The sequence below is a fragment of the Podarcis cretensis genome (assembly GCF_951804945.1).
Source record: "Podarcis cretensis genome assembly, chromosome: 1".
Taxonomy (NCBI): Eukaryota; Metazoa; Chordata; class Lepidosauria; order Squamata; family Lacertidae; genus Podarcis; species Podarcis cretensis.
This window is the reverse complement of record NC_137170.1, coordinates 67033139-67060000: the sequence shown is the minus strand read 5'-3', so window position 1 is coordinate 67060000 and position 26862 is coordinate 67033139. Positions and strand designations below refer to the sequence as shown.

The following is a 26862-nucleotide window of genomic DNA, read 5'->3' as shown; positions in this document are numbered from 1 at the left end:
GTAGGGTGCCCATGCTACGAATTTGTATTGACTTCCTAAAAACTTGTAACATGGGCACCATACCGGGGCATCCCCAAATAGTGCTGAAATACAAGCTTATTTTATGGTATATAAATTAGTGCTTGCTACTGCTCTTGCTAACACTGATATAATGAGCACAATATGCCAGAGCCTGTTTAAATAGAAAGAGCCTGACCGAGTTGGCATGTGCAGTTAGTTGCCTTATGAGCTCAGCTCTGTCCTTGTGGGAAGTCTACCAGCATGATGAAGGGGTTGGTGGCAGTAAACTGCACATGCAACAGTGTGATTGGATTGTGACCTATATGTTTTAAAGTTTTAGCTAATATTTTAAATTGCAGTATAAATACTTGCCATTTTCTGGTGTAGCAATTTTCTGAATGATACTCTTTTCATTTCAAGTAAAACGCACGCTAAAAAAATTATAGATACAATTTCTAAAATGGATGAAGAATTCAATAAGGAAGCACCTGCCTGTACCTTACAGAATTCTGCCGAAGCATTGATTTCTCTTCAGCTATCAGATTTTAAAACAAATTTTCTGGAGGCAGTAGAAGAATTGCGTATGAGAAGGGTAGGCACATTTACTTATTTACTTATATTTCTAGCTAATTTGGAAATGTAAAGCAATTAAAGGCATTCTTATTCCTAAGCCTTTTAACTTTTTTTTTTTAGCTTTTTAATGTTATTTTTATTTTTATAGTTTTAGTCCCTGATTAATCTGATGGTGATTATTTAGCTTGCATTTGAGGTATTAATTTGTATATGTTACTGCTGATGTTGATGCTTTTCCTCCCCCCCTCGTTAACTGGCTGCGTTACTGCTTATTCTTTGTATTTTTCTGGATTTTTTTTTTTACATGTTTTAATGAATTATATATGTTTTATATTCTGTTGTACATTATCAAGAGGCTCATTGTATGAGGCAATGGATCAGTGTAACAAACAAAACAAGCAAAATGAAATATACAGTAAAATGTATTAAAATTTATCCATGCTTTGTTAGCCTTTGCCATTGGAAGCCAACCTAAACTGGGTTTTACACAGCTTTTACAAAATGCTATATTGGTCGCTACTAGAAAGGAGTTCCACACTCATAAGAATGCATTTCTTACGCACAGCCTTGCTATTCAACATGAATGGTATAATCAAAAGGTGGAGAAAGGTGGTTTTTATGGATTTAAGTGTCTTTAACCCTCAGGGCTGGGGTTGAAAGTGTGGTTCCCATTGGTGCAATGACAACCTTGAGGTCATCCGTTGCTTCCCACAAATCCTCTGAGCCTTCCCATGCACTTTTCCTCCCTTGAAAAGTACACAGAGCTGAAGGAAGAAGTTGGAAGAGTGATGATATTCCACACTACACATTGCAGCTCTGTTTGCTTTCCTTCTGCATCTGACTTTTACTGAGATTCCTTGGAAAACCAGACTTTATGTGCATGCACTTCCTCTCTTTCTGTCACTTACTTTGCATGTCCATGTGTCCATGTATGTGATTGACTGCGGAACAGAGAAGTGATCAGAGGGTGTGGTGCCCACACGTTGAACTCAAATGTGCCCATAGGCCTAATATGATTGGCAACTCCGCCAAGCTAAGCAGTTGGCTCCTTACCTCTCTCGCCCTGACCTAGCCACTGTGATCCACGCTAAAGTGGTGATAATCCTGTGTCTCACAGTGAACTTGGTGCTGTGTTGTAGTGGCCTCAGCTGCTGTCCAAGTCCCTTCTAGCTGAAGACTGGAATCCTATTTGCATATGCATGACCTGTGGCAACGGAATAGTGCTGTGGGTATCTTTGTTATAACTGTACATAACAGTGAATTATTCCTTTGTATTGTTGTGCTCACTCCAGTTTTCTGAGCATTGAAAAACAGGAAAGAGGGAAGAAGAATATGCCCCTTTCTAGAAGAAAACTGGCCATTACCTTTGTTATACAAGAACCAGCACTTCACTCTCACCAATGCCAATCTGTTCAATGAAAGGGAATCTGCCAGGCTAAATTTCAACCAGTTTGAGCCACTATAGGGATGCTTCTGTATGGGTACTTGTTGTGAGATTTGTGCTGCTGATGTATGCAAGTTATTTGCAGCATCCACATGGTAGTGTTGGCATCCACATGGTAGTATTGAATCCAGATTTCTCTTTTCCAGGAAAAAGCCAGTTAAGTTTTTAAAACACCGTGTTGCCAGTTACCTGCTTATAGTATTAAGCCTCTTCATGGAAGCATCCTAGTAGTCTCTTTTTACAACCCCAGTCATAAGCTGGACAGGGTGTGTCCTTCAGGCTACCCCCTCATCTAATTACACTTACATAAGCAGTTCTCTGTGCAAGGGCAGTTACTTTGCAGCATGGCCTGAAGAAATATCTCAGGCATTACCAATTCTTAATTGTACTTAAGTATCATGCATGGTTAGAGAAACAACCTATTCATGCATTAGCCATCTCCACTCTTTAAAATTTTGTTTCCTTGTTGCTGCCTATTATCTGTGTCTGGGGACCAGGGACAGAGCCCACTCCTTTTATCTTAAAATGTGCTATAGTGGGCTTTGAACTTTAGAAATGTTTAGGTACAGGTAACTCACAACTTATGCTCATTTAACTTGTGCACATTTAGCTTTACAGTACATGGTTGGCAAAATTAAAAATAAAAAGGGGGCAGAAAGGGGTTGGGCATCTGGGAAAAAAAGACTTTTCAATGCTACCCGCTGGTGAACCACATGTGTTTTGACTATACTTGATTTTTGTTTTATGTGCTGTCCCTGGAATGTAACCCCAAGTTGAGTTTCGCCTGTACAGTATTAACAAGTTTTGCTTCAACATCTAGTTTATGTAGGCCCATTGCAGGGTATCCTAAAACAGACTGTGAAGTAATTTAGAAGTCTGAGAACTGTTTGATTGAGCAGCATGAAAGAAATGGATTTTGCAATTTCGTAGGAGGTGGATTATGAGTTTGAAAAAGATGGTAAAAGTACCTAGTTTGGGTTGCTTGGATGTGAGCCAGCTGTACTCTGTTCCTAAATCTGTTCAGGGTCAAGAATCAGGGGGGCTTGACCAATGTACAGCCTATCTTGTAAAACTACAGCCTGAAGCAAGCACTTTACAAAGGCTTGACACTTTCTAAAGGTTATAACGAGTAAATAAACCATCAAATGACTCCTCTTTTATTGTTATGGTGGTGTTTTTGTAAAAACACTTAAATCCTTGTAGTCCTAAGGCAGCTAATAAAATATCAAGACTTCTAAAGGTTTTGTGTCTCTTGTTATCATCTAAAAATTATATACAGTTTTCATCCTAAACATAAGAAAGTTTTCTTTTTAATGTGTTGCATGGATGTTTCAAGATAGAATGTATAAGTTTTTAAAACTTCCAGTTTAGAATGAAGGGGGAGGGGACTAACAGTGGTGAACTGAAGACCGGCTAAAGTTATTTGTTTAATTAAAAAACCCCTTAAATCTTTTAGGGAGCAATCCTAACCCAAAATTTGTGCTCCTGGAGGGGATTAGTATCGAGCAGAGGTATCTCTCCACCTTCTTCCACCTGCCCGGAAACCTATGTCCCCACTGTGGAAGGATGTGTGAATCCAGAACTGCCCTCCACAGTCACTTACAGACTCACTGTTAAGACCGTGTTCATGAAGACAATCTTACTTGGCGATGAGTGATCGCCGAAGAAGAAGAAGAAGAGCTGGTTAGGAGGATCAGGTATCCTGGAACACCCTGCTGTAGTTTCTAGAGGTGCAAACTATTTGAGATATCCTGCTGGTGCAAGGCTCTGAAATGGCATTTTGGAGATGGGGCAGAGCTGGGCTGGCTAAGGATGTTCTGGATCCTAAGCCAATCCATTCACAAGTAAGGACCTGATCTGCAGGCCAGTGGCAGACAGCAGCGAAAACGGAAATAACAAAGCTCTTGGCTTTGAGTGGCATGAGGCAGCAGTGTTTTGGATGCAGCAGTGGTTCTGCAACTCTGACTTCCTAGAATCATAGAATTGTAGAGTTGGAAGGGACCCCAAGGCTCATCTAGTCCAATCCCCTGAAATGCAGGAATCTCAACAGGATCATAAATGACAGATGGCTATCCAGCCTCTGCTTAAACCTCAAGGAAGGAGAGTCCACCTCTCCTGGGACTCCGTTCCACTGTTAAACAGCTCTTGCTGTAAGAAAGTTCTTCCTGATGTTTAGTCAAAATCTCCTTTCTTGTAACTTAAATCTTTTCATTTGGGTCCCAGTCTCTGGAGCAGGAGAAACCAAACTTTGTTCCCTCTTCCATGTGACAACCCTTTAGATATTTGAAGATGACTATGATATCTTCTATCGTTCTCCTCTTTACCAGGCTAAACATACCCAATTCCCTCAACCATTCTTCATAAAGCTTGGTTTCCAGACCTTTTATCATATTCGTCACCCTCTTCAGCACATGTTCCAGCTTGTCAATATCCTCCTTTAATTGTGGTGCCCAGTACTGAACATAGTACTCCCAGCAGTATATTATATTTGTGCAGCTGGTTCTTCCACCCCAAGTGCAGAACCTTATATTTGTCCCTATTGAAATTAATTTTGTTAATATTGGCCCAGTTCTCTTATTGTGCTTCCTCCTCACTATTGCTCCTTTTCATTCAACTTTATGCACGCTGTTTGCAAACTTTATGAAAGAAATGAGACACAAGTTGAAGGAGGAAGTTCAAGTTAGCAGCTTCAGTTCTTTCCATTCAAATATTTTGTTGTAGTTTAAATCATATAGGGTTAATTCCATGTGCCACTAGATACATGAATTGTGTGGGAACAGATCAGTGGAGGTGATAATTTGTTTCTCCTTGTGCTGATGCATATTTAAGCAACTGTCAATGGACAGTTCACCAGCAGAATAATTTGTACACAGTGGAAACAAAGTTTTCTTTCATTTCCAATTTTCTTCTCCTTCCTTTCCTTCAAATTTAAGTCAAGTGCTGGTCTCCTAAAATGTCATTATTTCTAAACAATTCCTAAGCAATCTTATAACCCAATCCTAATGAACTTCCAAGTACGGTAAATTGCTTAGATCCAGAAATGCTAACAAGACATACTATTAGTTATAGTAGCTCCCACTGTCAAATAGAAATGGAAGAGAATTTTGTTTGGTTTGCATTTTTAAGTGAAATGACCTAATCTGCACATCCCAGATTAATAAATGAACCGGAACATGATTATCCTTCAGATCTGCACTTCTGTGAATTTTACAATACAGTTCTTGGCTCAGATAACGCATCAAAGTGTATAAAATACATTAGGGTAAAATACATTTTGAAATGTGTGTATTGAGATAAAATATGTATTTAAGCGCACATTGTGTGACAAATACTTATTTAAATATGGATTTAAATAATCAATTTTGTATGGATTTTTTTTAAATTACAGATCACTGCAGAATTGGGACAGAATTGACATGTAGAATTGACATAGAAATAGGAAATTGATTGATCGGTCCATCCCTGCTGTCAAACAGCAGCCTACTTCTTAAATTTTCCACACTATAGAAAGTGGTTTCCTGCTGGAAGCTGTAGACAGTACCCCAGACTTACGTAGCTTGGGAGTCTTCTGGTAGCACCCCTCCTCTGTTAACCATTTAGCATCACCCTGTCCATTTGTGGCAATGCCAGAAATAATTCTGTACAATATAGAAACGCATGTATAAACAGGCAGACAGTTGTCTTTACTAAGGTCTGAACTTGGCACTACCTGCACCCGGTTGCGTGTAGCATTTTCATTTAAAATAATTAAATAAATAACAGCTGATGTCAAGAATAGAAAAGGGGAGGGAGGTTTTCTTAACCCTTTCCCATCTGGCCATTTTTCTGCTTAAAATTGCCCTTCCCCAGTTGCTTCTCCGGGGGGGGGGGGGGGGAGTACACAAGTACACTTTACTGACTGTTTTCTACAGGATTTTTACTAATAATGTATCATGTTTCTGCTTTTCATTAATGCGTGCTTTACTCGTAGCACATTTTAACAGCATTTGTAAATAAATTGTTTGAGAGCATACTCCCCCTTCTCTGAAAAGTCATAGGGTAATCAAAATAATTGGCTTTTGTCCCTGATGGGGGAGTAATAGAAGATGCATTCGGATTCAGTGTTTATAGATAATTATAAGAAAACTATTTTGTTGTAGTTACAGAATATTACTCACTTAGGGAGTGCAGAAAGGTTTTTTTATGAGCTTTTATATTTTTGTGTTTATCTGCCTTACTTTTACGCTGCATGACATTTGTAATATTCTGCAAACAATACTATAATCACAGAAGCAAAGGCTTTGCGGTTTTGTGACAGTAGATAAAAATCAAGCAGTCAGAGGATTCGCAGAAACCCCTTTCTGAAACCCTGGAGAACTGTTGCTAGTCATTGTAGGCAATACGACAGAGCTAGATAGACAGATGGTTTGACTCAGTGCAAGATGGCTTTCTGTATTCATAACTTTAGTATTGGTTATAGTATAACACATAATAACAATCTGAACATGTTAAGATTAAAACATTTGGCTGCAACATCAGGTCGGTAACCAACACTCCTGGTTTTCAACCCAGATTGAAAGACACTATTGCTATCAATTGTAGTAAACAGGTAAGTTGGAATTGATGGTAGTTGAAGGAGCACAGACCCGACCGCTAGACGAAAGAGAAGGCCTTGCATTACTGATGATGTTTGTGCTCTTCTAGCTAACCGGACTCACTGTTTGCAAGGGCTTGTGGGCCAGTTTTTGCTTCTGAATTCTCAGGTGGCAACTTTGTCGAGGGTTGACTTTATTCAGTTGCATCTACTGTGACCTCCTCTGGAAAATAGGTATCTTGCAGCAAATGATTCGTACTTTTGTAGATTGGCTCTAATTGGGATATTCTTTGAATAGCATTTGGGAGCTTCAGTGAATATAAAACAAAGAAGCCTGTCTTCTGACAGAAGTGGGTCAGTGGGAACATAAAGCTTGTGCTGCAAAAATTGTGCAATTAACTATTAGCTTTCAGATACAGATAGAGGGGCTGGTTTTGACCTATAAATCTGTTGAGGCTTTGAAATCCACATATCTCAGGAAGCATTTCAGCCAATATGAACTCTCCCTCCTGTCATATTAATCCTCCTGTATAAAAAACATGTGAGGAAACTTTGTACTAATATATGCAGTGTTAAAAGAAGCCTTTATGGGGGAGTATTTTTCTCTCCTCGCATTTTCTTTTCTCCCTCTCTTTGAAACTTTCCTTTTATTTCCACAGTCTTCTTTCTGCCTTCTTTTCTCATTTGGGTTTTCCTGCTTAATTTGATTATCTTTGTCTTATGTGTATGGAGGTATTAATGGTGGTTGGATATGTAAGTCTCATTAAAAATCCATTGTTTTTAACTGGGAGGAACCTGTATGTGGTGCTTGAAATCAGGAAGGCTATGTTGAAGGAAAGGGAGGGGAGAAATAATATGTGTTAAAAGTATATGTGTACTAAAATGAATTAAATGCAAATGAAATAAGATCTTGTGCACAGGCTGTGGTTCATTGTAGTGGGCCCGAATTTGAGGAACCTCTTAGGGTTCCTATAGAATCCTAACAGTCTGAGTTCACATATAAGAAGGTGGGACCACATTTTAGCATCAAGAAAGCACAGTGCTAGGGGAAGCTAAACCCCTTCCTTTTCTTACCTTCCCATCATTCTGGGCACTTTTTCCCAGCTGAATGTCTATATCCGAAGTGAGTTAGACTATGTAATAGATAATGGAGGGACGGTTTAGCTGTTCCTACCTGTCCACCCTTTCTCATGTTAAAATGAGACATCCACCTCACATTATATGAGAGCAACATAGATATTGATCAAACAGACATGAGTGTCCCATCATTTTTAGATTAGGTCTAAGATACTCACCTTAATTTCATCCTGCTTTTCACTGCTCCCTTCCCATTTGAGTCCCCCTTAGATGCATTTTTCCTTGTAGCTATCACATTGCCCAGGATCATCTCAGAGTTGAGAGTCTTGCCAGTGAAGGAAGATTTACTTCTATCCTGATTGGGTCACCTTCTGGTTTTTTTCTTCCTAGGTCAACTTTCTGTTTCTTATTACATTTAGGCCCCACCTTTCCTCTAAGGAGCTCAAGGTGGCATATGTGGCCAGTGGCGGAGCTTCATGCTCTGGCACCAGGGAGGCGGAGAAGAAGGTGGGGGCGGGGCTGGCGTGCGGCCTGGGGGCGTGGCACCCAGCGCGGGCGGGGAGGGGTGGCAGTCACAATGGCACCCCACTGGGATCGCGCTGTCAGGGGCGGTGCACTCCCCCCGCACTCCTCTTCCTCTGCCAGTGTATGTGGCTCCCCCCCTTCCCATTTTATCCTCACAACAACCCTGTGAGTTAGGTTAGATTGAGAGACAGCGACTGGCCCAAGGTCACTGATTGAACTTCATGGCTGAGAGGGTGTTTTTACCCAGGTCTCCCAGCTAAGGGATGATGTTGTAGGAAGGGCTGTAGCTCAGTGGCTGAACATCTGCTTTTTGTGGTGAAGTCTCAGGTTCACATCCTGATATCTCCAGCAATGGCTGAGAATTTCTCCTGTCTAAAACCCTGAAGAGCTGATACCAGTAAGTGTGGACAGTACTGAGCTAGGCAAAGGGGGGCGGGGTGGAGGGTAGCTGCCCCCTAAATCAAGTTTAACAAACAACTTGGTTCTGCTCACCCTGAAACATAAATCCTGCCTATGCCCATGGTGCTAGGTGAATCAATGGTCTGCTTCATTATAAGGCAATTTCCTGTGTTTTTATGTCTGATGTAATTCCTCACAGCCTGAAGTTTGTGCACTGCCTGCCTCCAGTATGATTTTTTCTTTTTTTAGGATGAAGGAGCAGGAAAATATATATTGGTGAAAGAATGGATTGTTATTAATTATAAACAGTTATTGGTGACATTATTAGTTTCTGCCGCTTAATATTTGTTGTTTTTTTTTTAAATGATATTTATTAAGTTTCACAAAATATAACAAACTTCGAAACAACAAACAACAAACATCAGAAATACAAACAATATCAAAAAACATAAAAACAAAAACATACAAAGATTCAACATAATAATAAAAGAAACATTAAAAGAAAACTCTGGTTCATTCTAATAGTCTTCAAAACCTTATTTTCCTTGCTTCCTCCCGCCTTCCCTTCTTGTATTCCACTTTAAAAGTTTTTTCAGCAAGCTCATTCAAATTCGTTTTATCCTTTATCTTTCCCTTTATACTCTTCCTTATCCTAATCACTGGATCCCCATCATTTCATTTACACTGCCCTTAGCACTCATAAATTTTACAATGATTTTGTAGATAAACTTTGAACTTCTTCCAGTCTTCTTCCACCAACTCTTCTCCTTGATCTCGGATTCTGCCGGTCATTTCTGCCAGTTCCATATAGTCTATTACTTGTATCTGCCATTCTTCCAAGGTGGGTAGATCCTGTGTCTTCCAGTGTTTTGCGATGAGTATTCTTGCTGCTGCAGTAGCATACATAAAAAAAGTTCTATCCTTCTTTAACACCAATTGGCCGACCATGCCCAGGAGAAAGGCCTCTGGTTTCTTTAGGAAAGTGTATTTAAATATCTTTTTCATTTCATTATAAATCATCTCCCAGAAAGCCTTAATCCTTGGGCACGTCCACCAAAGGTGAAAGAATGTACCTTCAACCTCTTTACATTTCCAACATTTATAATCGGGCAAATGATAGATTTTTGCAAGCTTGACTGGGGTCATGTACCACCTATACATCATTTTCATAATATTCTCTCTTAAGGCATTACATGCCGTAAATTTCAAACCGGTGGTCCACAACCGTTCCCAGTCAGCGAACATAATATTATGACCAATATCTTGTGCCCATTTCATCATAGCAGATTTGACCGTTTCATCCTCAGTATTCCATTTCAGCAGCAAGTTATACATTCTCGACAATACCTTAACCCTGGGTTCTAGTAATTCTGTTTCCAGCTTCGATTTTTCCACCTGGAAGCCAATTTTCCTGTCCACATTATAGGCCTCTCTTATTTGAAAATAATGTAACCAGTCACGCACCTTATCTTTAAGTTTCTCATAACTGCAATTTCCATTTATCTCCCTCCTGCTCCAAAATTTCCCAATATTTTGGCCATTTAGATTCCATGTTAAGTTTTTTTAAGGCCTTAGCCTCCATTGGAGAAAGCCACCTTGGGGTTTTATTCTCCAAAAGATCTTTGTATCTGACCCAAACATTAAACAGCGCTTTCCTGACAATATGGTTTTTGAACGACCTTTGTACTTTATCCTTGCCATACCACAAATATGCATGCCATCCAAAAGCATTATCATACCCTTCCAAATCAAGAATGTCTGTGTTCTCAAGAAGTAGCCATTCCTTCAGCCAGCAAAAAGCTGCCGCCTCATAATATAGTTTAAAGTCCGGCAGGGCAAACCCCCCTCTCTCCTTCACATCAGTAAGAATTTTATATTTAATTCTGGGCTTTTTGCCCTGCCAGACAAATCTAGAAATTTCTTTTTGCCACTTCTTGAAACAATCCATCTTGTCAATTATCTGTAGCGATTGGAACAAAAACAATAGTCTTGGCAATACATTCATTTTAATTACTGCTATTCTACCCAGTAAGGATAATTTTAAATTTGTCCATATTTCAAGATCTTTTTTCACTTCAGACCAACATTTTTCATAGTTATCCTTAAATAAATTAACATTCTTTGAAGTCATGTTCACCCCTAGGTACTTTGTTTTTTTCACCACTGTTAAACCTGTTTCTCTCTGAAACCTGTCCTTCTCCATTTGTGTTAAGTTCTTCTCTAAAACCATAGTTTTTGATTTGTTGAGTTTAAACCCTGCCACTTGACCAAACTCTTGTATTAATTCCAAGACTCTTCTAGTACTAGGGATTGGCTCCTGTAATGTCAAAACTAGGTCATCTGCATAGGCTTTTAATTTATAATGTTTCACTCCGACCTGTATACCCTGAATCTGTTGGTCCCTTCTAATCATGTTCAGCAATATCTCCAGGACTGAAATAAAAAGTAGAGGGGAAATTGGGCAGCCTTGTCGTGTCCCTTTCTCTCTCTTGACTTCTTCTGTAACCGCATTATTCACAATTAACTTTGCCTTTTGTTCAGAATAAATCGCCCCTATACCGTTCCCAAACCTTTCTCCCACCCCCATCCCTTGCAAATTTTTCTTCATAAAACTCCAAGAGATATTATCAAAGGCTTTCTCAGCATCAATAAATATCAATACTGCTTTCGTATTGATATTAACTTGTAATTTTTCCAAAATATCAATTAAATTCCTTGTATTATTTGACATATGTCTACCTGGAAGAAAGCCTGCTTGGTCTTTATGTATAATTCCTGCCAAAACTTTTTTCAGTCTTTTAGCTAAAATATCTGCAAAAATTTTATAATCCACATTAAGTAGGGAAATGGGGCGGTAGTTCTTAAGCTGTGTCTTTTCCGCTTCATTTTTCGGTATAAGAGTGATGTAAGCATCTTTCCACGACTCCGGCGTTCTTTTCCCCTCCATAATTTCATTGCAAACCTCCATTAGTGGTTGAATTAAATAGTCTTTCATCACTTTATAATATTTGGAGGAAAGCCCATCTGGGCCTGGAGACTTGCCGAGTTGCAAATTCTTTATGGCACCTCTGCCGCTTAATATTTGTTGAATCTTAGCCTACTGGCTAAGATCAAGTATAATATTTGTCATTTGAAGCATTTTTTTTTTGTGTGTAAAGGAAGCCATTGCACAGTACTGTGTGTTTCTAATGTATACTTAAGACTAGATGGAATTTCTTCTTCCTAATGAGTGAGACATATATTTAATTCTATTCAGAGCACAAACAACTATCCTAATCTTATTAACTAACATTTCTTTGAAAATGTTTTTTTAAAAAACAAACAAACAGTGACTAGTTTTTTGTATGTTTTTGAAACTAGGAGACTGAAAGTCAATATGAGGAACAAATTAGCAAATTTGTTGTTGAAGTACAGGAGCTTGAGTGGCAAAAGGTTGGTGTTCTTCAAACAGTTAAAACTTGATAGCATCTGTTCATAGTAATTTTACTGTTGGAATTAATATCAGTATTGAAGAATTGTAAAATACGGTTTCTGATCTAATATACATGTTTCTATAGCGTTCTGAGGGACGCGGGTGGCGCTGTGGGTAAAAGCCTCAGCGCCTAGGGCTTGCCGATCGAAAGGTTGGCGGTTCGAATCCCCGCGGCGGGGTGCGCTCCCGCTGCTCGGTCCCAGCGCCTGCCAACCTAGCAGTTCGAAAGCACCCCCGGGTGCAAGTAGATAAATAGGGACCGCTTACTGGCGGGAAGGTAAACGGCGTTTCCGTGTGCGGCTCTGGCTCGCCAGAGCAGCGATGTCACGCTGGCCACGTGACCCGGAAGTGTCTCCGGACAGCGCTGGCCCCCGGCCTCTTGAGTGAGATGGGCGCACAACCCCAGAGTCTGTCAAGACTGGCCCGTACGGGCAGGGGTACCTTTACCTTTATAGCGTTCTGAGGTTTTGTGTAAGCAGTGTCAATAGAATTTATAAAATGTGTGTTTCTAAAGTCTTTGCTCTAAAGAGATGTAGGATTTGGCAGATTTAGTGATTTATTCTGTCAAAATTAAATGTGAAGAACCATTATATCAGGTACTTTGAATGCAGTACCTTTGGTTCCAGCCAGTGTTATACTGCACCTTCACTCTTCTCTCTGAATCCAGAAAACACAGAGCGCAGCTAAAGACTGTGTGTCTTCAGTTATTCTTGGCTTTAACAGGCAACCAAAATATTTTGTACGTGAATTTGAATGCAAGTTGTCTCCTTAGACACCATACGCTCTCTTGTTGCACTGCTGCTGTGGATGAGGGTGGCAGTTTTTAAAAAGGCAATTCTAAATAAGCTATAAATATTACTATCTCATTTGTACATAACTTAAAGTAAATGAGCATTAGAATAGCATTTTCATTCAGGTCCCAATTCATAGAGTTAAATTTTAATAGAAATGAATTTCTTCTAACTACACTAATATACCTATGCTTTTTCTTCTTGGTTGGAAGATTTGTTGCAAGTGTTATTATTCTTGTATGCCTTCTTTAATCATTATTTGATTATTTATCTTCATTTTTTTATTTTTTTATTTATGATTTTCAGGTTTATACATCTCACTAATTTTCACTTATTTGATTATTTATTTTTAACCAAGAAAACTTGAAAATGAAAATTTTTCTTAATGTATAATGACACATCTTACTTTAAATGTGTTTATATATGCCTTTTTAACTGTCTTGTTCTGCTTTAATTTAAATTGTCATATAATAGGTGGCTCTTCAGCATCATAAAGAAGCATTAAACAAACAGCATATAGAAGCCATGACAGCTATTAAAAAACAGGTACTCAATGAGTCTTTCTTCTCAGCAGTAATATACAAGTGGTATTGTCATTCATATTCTCAAGACCAGTTAAGTTGAACTACTCAAAAACAACAAGCCTTATCTAGTCTCAGCTATAATGAGAGCCTTGTTGTTGGTGATGAGTATGTACATGAAGTTCCTTGAAGTTGGGGAGGTGGATAGGAATGAATCAATTTTTGATAGGAATGAATCAATTTTTGAAAATGTACTACCTTAAATAAAAAGTTACACATGTTGTTTGATCATACTATTTAAATATGTTTCCTTCTTGTGGCAATTCTAGTTCCAATTAAGACTATTTGCTGCAGAAGAAGAAAAGGTAATGATATGACTCATTTGTCAAAAAACCCAAAAAAACATAGTTAGTGGTTGGGATTCAGAGTGCTTAGTGTGGGCTTCTATGTGTTCATGGGGAGTTTTCAGCTTGTCCCTTCCAGTGGCAGCCCTTGCAACCACTGAAAAGTTCCCACCAAAGACCGAGGACTCTGTAGAGCATCTCTGCATGAGAAGTACCAGGTGTTGCCTTGTGCATATATCTAATGCTTTGATCATATTAGGGTTGCCATATGTCCGGTAAATCCCAGACATGTCCTCTTTGGGAGGGCCAACATGCTGATCTGGGTTTTGCTTTTTTTTTCATTTTAAAGGAAATATCCGAGTTTGTTTGTTTGTTTGTTTATGGGGTTTTTTTTGTCTCAGGCTCAGGTGCAGCGGCTTGGGCATGGGTTCTCCGGATGCTGTGATTTGTTTCCCTGGCTCGGGCTATCCTCTATTTTGCACTTCAAGATATGACAACCTTAGATCAGGGGTCAGCAAACTTTTTCAGCAGGGGTCCACTGTCCCTCAGACCATGTGGGGGGCTGGACTATATAATTTTTTTTTGGGTGGGGGAGAATGCATTCCTATGCCCCAGAGATGCATTTTAAATAAAAGCGCACATTCTACTCATGTAAAAACACCAGGCAGGCCCCACAAATAACCCAGAGATGCATTTTAAATAAAAGGACACATTCTACTCATGTAAAAACACGCTGATTCCTGGACTGTCCATGGGCCGGATTTAGAAGCCAGTTCAGCTGCATCTGGCCCCCAGGCCTTAGTTTGCCTCCCATGCCCTAGATCATATACAAGAGCCGTAAGAGATTCCAACCTGAGTAAGGCATAAAGATACTAAAGATTGTTATCATAGTATCCCCATAAAGTTTGTTGAGTAACACTGTTGGAAGTAGCCTAAATCTTTGAGCACAACTTTTACATTAGTAAATTGTTATAGCAGATTATCTGACAAATGCAAAAATGTGTAAAAATGAATGCAGAGTCTCATCAAATTCTGTGACCTCAAGCTGAAAAAGTGGAAGCATATTTCATACCCAATCAGGAATGAATATTCACCCAGTGCTACAAAGTAAACACACTATGGATTAGTATTTTTAACTGAAAAGAGTATAAAAAATGAAAATGTCAAAGTTTGCAAAGTGTTGTGTTAGTACAGTTCCTTGCACGATTGAACAGAACATGTGGATCATTTTGTAACAATTGCATGATAGTGATCAGTTATATGATCCAACAGAGAGGGAGTAAGCAGAGCAACAACGCTGCAGAATAATCTAAAGGCAAGGGGCAGTGTATTTTTCCTTAAAAGAGTCGTCTCAATAGTCTCTGAATAGAGATTGTGGCATATTTATTTGGAGGAAGTGATGTTGATGTCAACTGAATTATGACAGGATCCATTAGGGATCCATAATCTCCTACAAAGTCTTTAGCAGGCTTTTATCACTTTTTATTTGAACCCACTGTATAGTGTGCTATTAAAGTGGATGGAGTTTTGTGTTGCAGTATTTTGAAGAATAGAAGTAATTATCCCCAAGACATTAGCATATAGAATAGATTATGATGCGCATAATTATTAATACATCTCAAGAGACCTGTTCTTATGTCCCTTAGCTGAGAAAGTTGTCATTTTATATTTCCTTTTTCTAACAAAATATTATGTTTCTTTGAAGGGAAAATGTTTACTTGCTATGGAATCAAAAGAAAGAGAAATGGAAGGACTGAAAGAAACATTAAAAATGTTACAGGTACATTAGCGGTTCGAATCCCCGCGACGGGGTGAGCTCTTGTTGCTCGGTCCCTGCTCCTGCCAACCTAGCAGTTTGAAAGCACGTCAAAGTGCAAGTAGATAAACAGGTACCGCTCCTGCAGGAAGGTAAACGGCGTTTCCGTGCGCTGCTCTGGTTCACCAGAAGCGGCTTAGTCATGCTGGCCACATGACCTGGAAGCTGTACGCCGGCTCCCTCGGCCAATAAAGCGAGATGTGCGCCGCAACCCCAGAGTCAGTCACGACTGGACCTAATGGTCAGGGGGTCCTTAAAATGTTTACAGAATTTTCTTGAATGAACAGTTCTTGGAAGTCCCATAGCAATATGTTGTCGTCCCCCCCCCAAAAAAAAGGGGGGAAAAAGAGAAAAATTGGACTTACCATGAAATTTTATTTTCCTTGGTAAAATGAGAGCAAATTACCCTGCTACAGTTCTGGGTGTGGCATAGGATCTTAGAATAGTTATCCCCTTGATATTCATAGGAATTCCTGTGGACATCTTATTTTTCTTCCTCTTTGGGATTGACACAGCTATTCTTTCAGGTTGTTAACAATTATACTTCTGAAGTTCAGTGTTAGGCTTGTTTAGTTCTTCTGATGAAAATTCCAGCCTTGTCTGCAGTAGTAGTAGGAGCTTCATCCTAAAGTAAACATTTCACCCCTCACCAGCAAGAACAAAACTTCACAGCAAGACACTTAATTAATCTCCCCTAAACATTAACTCTGGAGTAATTTGATTAAAGATAATTGGGCTGCTCAAATGAAAATGATTAAGTTAGATTTGTTTGTTCTAAGTTGAATAAGTTTTATAAAATTATACCGGTTTAGAAAGGGAATCAAATAAAATATTAGACCAGACCAGACCAGGAAAATTAAATTTATTAACGTATATTCTGAAATCATACAAAAACTATACAAACTTCCTCCATGCTGTTAAACACTCAGACATATCTAAATTTAAATGTAAATGTAAAGTTAAAGTTAAATGTTAAAGTTAAATGTAAATTTAACTTTAACTTTAACTGTTGACCATAGGGCATTTTCCCAAACTGTTCTTACTGTTCTTCATGATCCCTGAATTACTCAAAAGTACCTTTTCACTATGCAACAGTGGACATTTTGCTTGTCATTAATATTGTGCTGATTATACTAGTTTCTCATTAACTTTATAGATAGCTTGATTATGTTGATGCCGTATCTTGTTTTTTTAAATAATCTGGTTAATGCTGAGATTATTTTAAAAGCAATTCCTTCACATTGCTGACCTTCTGTGCAAAAGGCTGAAAGGATTTGTTATGTCCTGCTCAATTCATGACACAGCACAAGTGATATATAGTGTACTTCATGGTTGGCTGAACATGATACATGGACTGAAAGAGTAATAAATGCTCCCTTGCTTTTCTTAACTAAGATATAGTTGGGGGGGGGGGACCCATTCAGCAATGGAATCTGATTTAAATTCACCACAACAAAGGCATTCAGTAAGTCAGTTTTCAGCCAACTGGTATGTCAGTTGCACTAACAGCAGTTCATGCAAACATTTTAATCATATATACAACAAGCAGACCTGCACTCTAACACTGGAACTCACACGAGATAGCCATTTTCCGTCTTTGAAGAGGCAAATCATAGGTTGAAATACAACGAAGAAGAGCTGGGTGTCAGGGGCTGGCGTGGTCTGGGATTGTTCCCTCAGGTCCAGCCCTCCGCACCAGACTGCCATTGGCCAATTGGCTGACACGGAGCAGGATTTCAAGCTGGGAGTGCGAGCCGAAGCTCACATCCTGGCAAGGAGAGACCCCGACACACAGCCATGCATCGTCAGCCAGTGGGGGTGGGGGTGGGGAGGCGCTGGCCGTCCCACAAAGCCACCGCACCCCTAAAAGGAGGTGAGCGGACTTCTGCTCATTGAGGAACAGCAGTATCAGGTTAATTTGTTCTTCTGGTGGTACATTGCTCATATGAGTAGATTATTCTACTCATGAGCAATAATTAGTAGAAGTGAGCTCATTCAGGTTTAGCCTGCTTCTATATTCTACTACACATTGGCAGCAAAGCACAGGATCAATATTTTTTCACCTTTGTCTGATGCTGGGAGTGGGCCCTAGTCTCTCTACTGGCACAGTAGTGGTCATACCCTAGCATTGTAGAGAAATATAGAGATTCTTTTAGGTGGGTAGCGATGAAAATGAAACAAGACCGGCATAAGAAGGATAGCATTTTGTGCCACATTCTAAGGGGAACCAGGGTGACCTTGCTGCTTGCATGGGTGCAAGGTTGTACTGGCAAAATGGTACAAGAAACAGTATGCGAACTGATCTCTGAAGAAGGTGGTTTCCCTTGCAATGAATAAGAACTTACTTGTTTCAGCACAAGCCCCTGCTTGTACCACAAGGGTTGACCAGTGCTTAGGACTGGGCTATAATAATCAATCTTACCTTAATCTTTGAGTTATACAATTGGAAATTTAGAAGCAGCCGGTTCTGCTCTGGCAAGAACTTCAGTGCATAGAAAAGTCATAGGATGATTGAATGCAACATTTATTATATGCTGATCCATAAACCTGGCACAAGACTGTAAGCTTTATTATATTCATGCAGACGTGCAGGTGAAAAGGAAATACAACAGGGGAGTAGTGTGGCCTTTCAGAGCTACATTATATTATACATGTAGCAGCAGTGAGAAAAGTAATATGGCATAATACTAGGAGTTGATGCCATGCAACATTCATCTCCAGTAGTTTTTGCCTTGGTAGAGAATGGTACCAGTAAACTTCCCTCTGTAGCAAACAGCAGCTCAGGGCAGGAAGCAGTTTTCACTGGGACTGCAGTTCAGGAGGAAAGGATTAGACCCATTCCATGCATGCCATGATCCTACTCTAGGAAGCTGCATAGAGTTTTAAAAATGATCAGCAAATGACCTGTTTATTGAGCATTCTACCTGCTTGTTTTCAGTGAGAGTAGATGATGCTATTATTTAATTCTGATTTGTTGTGGAGAAGTTAGAAGAAGTTGTGTCAAAACAAGTTCTATTCCAGAGCATTTCCCCATCCTTACTGCAAAAAAGTCTGATCTTTAGGCAAAGAGGGTTTGTTGCACAAGACCTCCCCACCAATTATAATTGTGCAACTTGAATTAGCCAGTAAGTGATTGTATCCCACCTGGAACTAGTGTTAGTGTGCAGGTGCACAGAGATCCAGCTTCCAGTGGTGCATTTTATCATTTGTGCCCAAGAAGGGTATTATAAACATAATGTGGGGAGAAGCTTTGAGGTGGAATAAATGGAATATGATCACTAGAGCCTCAGTGATAAGAAAAGCTAAGCAAGGCATAAAAATAGAAAGAAAATAGTTGTAAGGAGAAAGATTGTTAAGAGAGCTTTTTCTTTTTCTGAACACCTTTATAAACATGCTTGTAAACAGGCACAAAGCTGGACTCCTGGGATGAGTAAAATCAGGCAGGGAAACTTTACAAAAATTGAGATATGATGCATTTCATTGTAGTCACAGCAGTATCCACTTTTTAATGATTTGGATAGACTCAAAAGAACTGTGCTTTCTCCCCTCTTCTCTCTCAATGAAGAAATAGATGTGAAGTTTGTAGTCATAGCATCCACTCCAGTCAAATATACATAGGCTGTATATACACTATACTTTTAAAGCACATTTGAATCACATTCTTTCCCCCAAAGAATTCTGGGCACTGTAGTTTACCCCTCTCAGAGTAACAATTCCCAGCGGCCCTTAACAAACCACATGGCCCAGAATTCTTTGAGGGGAAGATGGATTTCCAAAACGCTTGAAATGTATAGTATTTATGCAGCCAGACTCAAAAGAACCATGCTTTCCCCACTCTGTCTAAAGGCAAAAATAGATGATATGTTAGGCATGTGATTTTCCCTTGTGTAACTGTTGTGGTGTCTGTGCTTAAAAAATCAAGCAGCCTTGGAATGGGGTGGAGCACAGAAAATCCAAGCAGGATCAGGAATGTGGTAGAGGGGTGGGTTAACTCTTTGCTGCCATCATAGTTCTAACTATAATAATGCCCACCACTGCCATTTGCAATGGGGAAGAAAGCTGTCATTGATATCAGTTGGTGCTTTCCTCCCATTGTGAATAGTTGTGCAGGAGGTCCAGTTCTGATTCGTACCAGTCCATGACAGGGGCAAAGAGTTCAAGCTCCCCACCCACATACCAAGGTTCCATTATGGTTCAACCCACTGCCTTATTCTTTTTAACAGCTATGTAGCAGCTATATGGCAAATGTTATATCCGGTTTGGCTTTCCATGCTCATGAGCATACATGTAGGCAGCATGGTAGGTTGTTAGAGGTAATGGGGCATCCTGTGTGCACTTCTCACATCCACAGCCAGCTTTCCTTCTTAATTTAATATAATTTATTTGTGCTCCAAGCATGAGTAGTCTGCACTAAGGAAAGGCAGAGAGGTGGGTGGTAATATGGAAAATGAGTAAAGAGCCCCTTCTAACATACTGGTGTTGCACCCATGACCATAAGGAAGGTGGGAGGGGGATCATGCCCTTGGTTCCCCCCACTTCCCTTTTTTAAGACCATAAATAAATAACCTGAGTATGTATAAGCTGGCCGCCTGTTAGCAATGTGGGTTTATTTTCAAGGCTTTTCATATATATGCAGGCATTACATTTCTGTTATAAGTTTTACCACTTTTCCACTTCCTTGAAACTAGCAGAATTACAATTAATTGCCAATGCATTTTAAATCATTAATGGTTTTCATTATTACAGATTTCAAAATACTCTTTGCAAAAGAAGCTTAACGAAATGGTAAGAGCTACAATAGCTATAAAAATGTCAAAGGCTTGCATCCTCATTTTTTGCTTCTATTCATGTAAGGATGGTTTCTCTCATGAAATGACCCCTTTCCATGAATGCAACCATTATTCTGTGAGTGAAAGATCCTTTTCTCATGTAGCAAAATGTTAGAGTTCTTTGCATTTTATAGTTACAGGTTATAGAGGTGTTGGTATATATTCCAATATACTTCTGCATATTGCAGAGGTGCTTATCCAAACTACCCTTAATCTTTGGATTTATTTCTTTGTTGAAAAAAATGGACTTTATTTTGTGTAGCATTATTTTTCTAACTTTCCTTGCTAGTATAATAACTTAAGTGTTTGCGAGGAAAATTACAGTTAAACTTTATGCTTTGGTTAGACTTACCGGTACTTCTTCTTTTCAGGCTAATATTTATAATTAAAATGGTATGAAAGACGCAGGCAGTGTGTTACTCTTCTTCCAGTGTAACATAGAAGAATTAAGTGTGCCAGTTTAGTTTAGTCACTCTGCTGAACCACTTTTGAAATTAAAGAGAGCCGTTGAAACATTGCTAAGCTTGATTGACTAAAAGCTGTGAAAATTCTGCTGCTGCTCAACTGGAAAGAATAAAGATAATATTGTCAGACCATTATAAACTGTGATTTTAATTAAGAAGCTCAAAAACTAGAGTCCGGTTTAGCCTTAAGTACCATGACATTTGTACTGAAAGTCATCTTCAACGCTACAGTGATTTAACACAAAATATGGTGAAATTGAATAATGTGTCCTTTGACCTGGGAGATAAGGCTACAAGTTAAAGATCAAAGGCAACATAAAATGTGTTTTGTCCTATTTCACTTTTAAGTTAGGCTTCTTGTTTAAGAAGTATGTGTAATCTATTTTATCTATACAAATATTAAAGTAATGATCATGCAAAATTATTGCAAATAATCTATTTATTCTAGTAAACCATGTCCAGCCTTGTAAACTGTTCCTGTGCTTGCAAAAAAATTGTTTGCATAAAATTTGTTGTACGCATGCATATGCACAACTAAGAGGAAAGAGATAAACTATGTGACAAGTTATGGCATTTACTCATGCATAGAACTGCACCAGGAGAGGCTTGTTAGCTTTCTACTTAACATGGCCGTCTAGGGTGTCTGCTTTTTGTCGATACTCAAGTTATTCCACTGTCTGAAACAACAGGCTAGGTGACTATGCAAGAGAGGGTTTACTTACCACTACACACCCCAGCCTCTCCTTTCCAATGGGATAGGCTTCTCTCTTGAGCAGAAGTGCTCAGTTCATGAACAAGTGCCCCAACCTGCCATTACAAATGACTGACACATCTACCTGCAAGCAGACCTACTCTCCAAACAAATCTCCTCAATGGTAATAAAGACGCTACCGTTAAAAACTTCATATTCATGTCAGCGTTAGGGCTGAGTTTCATTTCATATTTAGAATTTGGCCTTTGCCACATGGTAAGTTCAATACATATTACAGCTTCTCACATAGCCAAGTGATTGCTTGGTTTCTCTGCTACCTAGGCAGATTGCCTTTTAACTGACAGTGAAGTAGGGGAATGTTATTAGCCTCATCATCAGTTGAAAATAATTTGGAAAACAATCAGACAACTACTTGGTCACGCAGCAAGCTGAAATGTGTATTAAACCTGCTGCATGGTTTTAGCTCGTCTTGTGAGAACTGAGGTTTCACAATAAAGTTAAAAGAGGAAAAAGTAGTTTCAGAACTGAAGCTTTTATATTTTGGAAGTACCAAGATGGTTGGCATAAATTTTAACATCCAAATTAAATGAACATAAGTTATTTTGCAGCCAATTAAATGTAGACCCTTTGAAAATAGTAAACTAGGAGCACACATAGCAGGACATAGCGTAACTGGGTGCAGCATTTGCAGTTATACTTACTGTGACATGAAATCACTGGGCAAGGCATACCCGCTTATTTTAGAGTACAGGAACTTCCAAGCAGAAGAACAAGAGATAAGCAGGGATAGTTGAGAGCCAATGCAATAATAGAACAATAAATGCAAGGAAATAGTTCTGAGGTCATTTTGACCAGAAGAGTGTTTGAATAATTAACCCAGTGACATTAGAAAGACCCAAACTTAGAAGTCATACTTGACCTTCTCAGGAACTAAAATTTATGAAGTAGAATCTGCTCAGTGGCTTATGTTATGATAAATTAGCATATAATATTGGTCTTGACAACTGAATCCACACATATATTCACTGTTAGTCTCTTAAACTTCTATCTTTAGTTCTAGGCCCCGCAAAGGAGTATGTCATTGAAATGGAATATAATCTGCTACTAATTTTGGGGGAAAAAATGTGTCGCCCTTCAATAAAACAATATAATAACACCATATATATGCTGCCGTGTGCTGCTTTGGAAGGAAGGGCAAAATATAAATGTACCGTATTTTTCGCCCTATAGGACGCACATTTTCCCCTCCAAAAATGAAGGGGAAATGTGTATGCGTCCTATGGGGTGAATGCAGGCTTTCGCTGAAGCCTGGAGAGCCAGAGGGGTCGGTGCACACCGACCCCTCTCGCTCTCCAGGCTTAAGGAAGCTCTGCGCAACCCTCAAGAGACCGGCTCCGAGGGTTGCACAGAACTGCCTGCAGTCCCGGGCTCAGCGCAGCTCTGCGCGGCCATCGGGAGCGGGGCGCGAAGTCATGCTCGGCTCCCGATGGCTGCGCAGAGCTGCCTGCAGTCCCGGGCTCAGCGCAGCTCTGCGCGGCCATCGGGAGCGGGGCGCGAAGTCATGATTGGCTCCTGCTGCCTGTGCAGAGCTGCCTACGGCCCCGGGCTCAGCGCAGCTCTGCGCAGCCATCGGGAGCAGGGCGCGAAGTCCCGCCCGGCTCCCGATGGCTGCGCAGAGCTGCCTGCAGTCCCGGGCTCAGCACACTTCTCCCCATCGCCAGCCCCACAAGCTCGGGGGACAGCGGGGAGGCGGAGCGTGCCTTCCCGCTGTTCCCCGACCTGGTTCTTCCAGCCCCGCACCTGGGGGGGAAATAAAAAATTTTTTCTTTATTTCCCCCCCAAAAAAACTAGGTGCGTCCTATGGGCCGGTGCGTCCTATGGGGCGCAAAATACGGTAATAAGAATAAAGCGTACAAAACCAAAACAGCAGAAGCAGCAGTTTTTTAAAAAAACTTACACAATTCAACAGATTGGATAAAGCCATAGTTTATATTGGGTTACACGATATGCTAAAATGCCCTGGCAAGTACAACTTATGGCACCTAAATGTAATGTGTTTCTAATGTTGTACACTGCCTTGAGATCTTTTGAAAAAGGGTGGTATATGTAGCAGGGAGAGAAATAGACAAGAGTCACAGATGATGATTGCAGAGGTCTGGCAACTTGTTGAAAATAATTTGGAAAACTTGTGGTAAAAGGGGGTCCTAATCCAGCTGTTATAGCTAGAATTGTGCTTTGACAGTTTGGTTACCTCACTTCAGGGGTCCATCAGTCTTGTCTGTTTACACCAGAGGTGGGGGCCCTTTTTCTGCCAAGGACTGCATTCCCTAGGGGTAATTTTTTGGGGTCGCTTACTAGTTGTGGTTGAATCTGGGGTTTGCAGTGGGAAGGGTTGGAGCCAGCAGTTGGTAGGACTGAAGCCAAAAGTAGGTGGAGCATCCCACTTTCCTCTTTGTGCCATCCCTTTTCTCTGTCCCCGCTTTTCTTCCTTTATCCTTTCCATATTACATCTGCCAACTTACTCTAGCAGAGCACAAAGCATGCTTCAGCTAGGCTTTGTCATTGCTCTGTTGGAGTGTTACCCAATCCTCTCAGGAAGCTGCACACTGCAGCAGGGGAAGAATGAGAGTGGTGAGCAAGCTACTTTTGGGATAAACTTACCTGTCATTGCCGATCTTGGTGTTAAAGAACTTGGTTAAACTTCCAAAGAATGCCTTTAGAAGGGGTAGCAAACTCACATATTGTGACCACATCCTGCCCCCCTAGAGTTTCTTTATGGCAAGAGTGGAGAACATTTTTGGTCCATAGTGAAAAGCTTTATCACATCTTTCCCCTATGCCACTGCACTCTGTGCCTGCATTTCTGTTTTTAAAAACAGTCAGGAGATGGGTGGTGTGCGGATCTCCCTGTATCACACATAGTTTGATCTTTGTTATAAGGGAGCAAGAGAAGTGCCTGCATGCAATTGTTTGTTGTGGAAATAATAATAATAAGAAAATACATAATAATAATAATAAATTAATATCTACAGAAAGCTAAAAACAGATTAAAGCACATGTTGACACATTTTGCCTGGGCTTCAAGACTGAAAGTGCTGGTTCTGACCAGGAAAGCCTCTGGTGATTCTCTGTATCACTTGTTGCCTTTTCCATACCATTAGCAATGATATTCATGACAGTGGGAGTGGAGTGGAAATAGGGGAGGCACAGTTCTACAGTGGCTTCTGTCCTACCTTACAGGGATCTTTAATAACTGTGCTGGAAGATTATTGCCCTTCCACGTGGAATGTCAGCACAATTTCTATGTATGCTTATTTAGAAGTAAGCTCCACTGTGTTCATTGGGGCTTACCTGTCAATAAGTGTGTTTATCATTCCTGCATCATCTAATTTATAAAGTTAATACATCATTCAATGTGAAAAGTTTGTCTTTAACTATTTTCTTTTCTTTCTTTAACGCAGGAGCAAAAGTTGCAATTACACGTGTTAGCAAAGGAGGACCATCAGAAGAGTCTGAACGAAGTTGAAAAATGCCATGCAGTTATCACAAGTCAGCTGAGAAAAATAAAAGACGCTCATGCGAGATTAGAGCAGAATGGTAAATAAATTATGTGATGAATCTAGGACATGATCCAGCCCTTATGTGTGAAGGCTGAGAAATACAGCAAAACCCATGGGAGCAGGGGAGAATGACAGCTTACCCCTTATTGGTGGTCTTCCACAAATATTGGGGGATGAGAAGGAAGTGACTAGATAGACAGAAGTGTAGTGGCACACCCACAGCCAGCAGTTGGATACAAATACAAGATCGAGGGAGGCAGGGAGCAGGACATTTAATCAGTTCATATTTGCTCCTCCCCAAGTCCTGAGATATTATTATTATTATTATTATTATTATTATACTCTATTTACAGCAAAAAACAAAACATAATGTCACTATCAATACAAAAAATTATATATTCAAGATAAAATTAACCAACCATCCTTGACTAACACCTGTTGTTCATAAATTGTACCTAATAGTGCATGCTGTTGTACATCGTCCTTATATAGATAGTGTCAGGTGGTTCAGTTGGTGGCCAAACTAACTCTAGCTTGATGACAGTGTGACAGATGACACAGACAAGCTGTTTAACTTGTAGGGAGGTGCTTCACAAACTGCTCTGTTAAGTGTCACCCCCCCTCCAGCTGCATCAAGGTTTAACAAGGGCAGTACTTCAGAAAGCTGCTTTCTATAGCACCTCCCCACTTTAAAACAGGGTGGGAGTTGTGGTTAGCTATGAGGGGAGAGAGGGGGGCTTGGGTTGACTGAGAGGGTTGGTCAGATGTAACAGAAGGAGGAGTTGGCCTGGTGTAGGGAGAAAGGAGCAGTGATTACTACTTAACCAATCAGACAATTAAAGCACTCCTTCCCATCACAGGAGGTACACAGTTACAAAACACTGTCATCATCTGTAAACCACTCAAAATCATTTTTACTCAGAATGGACCAATTAAACATTAATTTAATTTCAGAGGGTCTGTTCTGAGTAAAATATAGCTGAATACCATCCTATGTATTAAATATTCTTAAAATTCTATTCTTAAAAATCAATTATCTTTTTAAAACAAAAATGTATGAGATTTTAATATATTTTCAATATTTTAATATAATTTCAGTAAATGTGCAAAGTAAATGCTTACAAAATGATAAATATATTATTATTATTGTTATACATTAAAATATTCAATATATATTAGCTGGTTCTGTTCAACAAGAAAATAATGTATTTCCCGTACTAACTGCATTGCACTTTTGCAGCAGAGGAAATTCATATGATAGTGCAGCAACAATGGTAATCACCATGTATATTCTGAGCATGAAACTACTGTCTCTTGAAAAATCCTATGGAAGGTCATGTATTGAACAAGAAATGTCTTCCACTTTCCAAACTACTAATATTAATCCCTTTTTGCTTAATCACATGTAAAAAATTGCTAGATTTAGGTGTTATTTCAGTATGCACCAATTTTATGCTGCATAAATATTTTACAAATATATGACAGGTGGGTGTCAAAACCTGATTTCTAAAAAAAACTCCACCCATCTCCAATTTAAGAAGTGAAATATATGAACTCGATAAGACAAAAGTGGAATATATGAAACTGAGTAATCACACATACAGCTGATTACTCCTATTTTCCAGAGGGATTGTCAACATCTGCCTCTGGACATAATTTCTCCACAAGAAAACAAATACATACAGATTCTGTAGGTTACATTTATTCTGTAGAAAATTCAGACATAAAAGTATTTTAATATTAGTTCTTTACTTTTTTATCTT

General features: G+C 39.6%; 1 protein-coding gene across 17 annotated transcripts in view; it reads left to right on the top strand.

Moving 5' to 3' along the window:
- CCDC73 (coiled-coil domain containing 73) overlaps nt 1–26862 on the top strand; it is a 60138-nt gene that overhangs the window by 15629 nt on the left and 17647 nt on the right. For 7 of the 17 annotated variants that reach the window (XM_079952927.1, XM_079952926.1, XM_079952929.1 and 4 more), the window contains 7 exons: nt 421–592; nt 11952–12023; nt 13329–13400; nt 13705–13740; nt 15425–15499; nt 20282–20320; nt 25001–25136. In XM_079952927.1, the coding sequence (XP_079809053.1) occupies nt 461–592; nt 11952–12023; nt 13329–13400; nt 13705–13740; nt 15425–15499; nt 20282–20320; nt 25001–25136 (562 nt within the window). In that variant the 5' untranslated portion in view covers nt 421–460. The remainder of the gene's footprint in view (nt 1–420; nt 593–11951; nt 12024–13328; nt 13401–13704; nt 13741–15424; nt 15500–20281; nt 20321–25000; nt 25137–26862) is intronic. The other 10 variants (XM_079952918.1, XM_079952919.1, XM_079952921.1 and 7 more) reach the window with 3 other exon arrangements.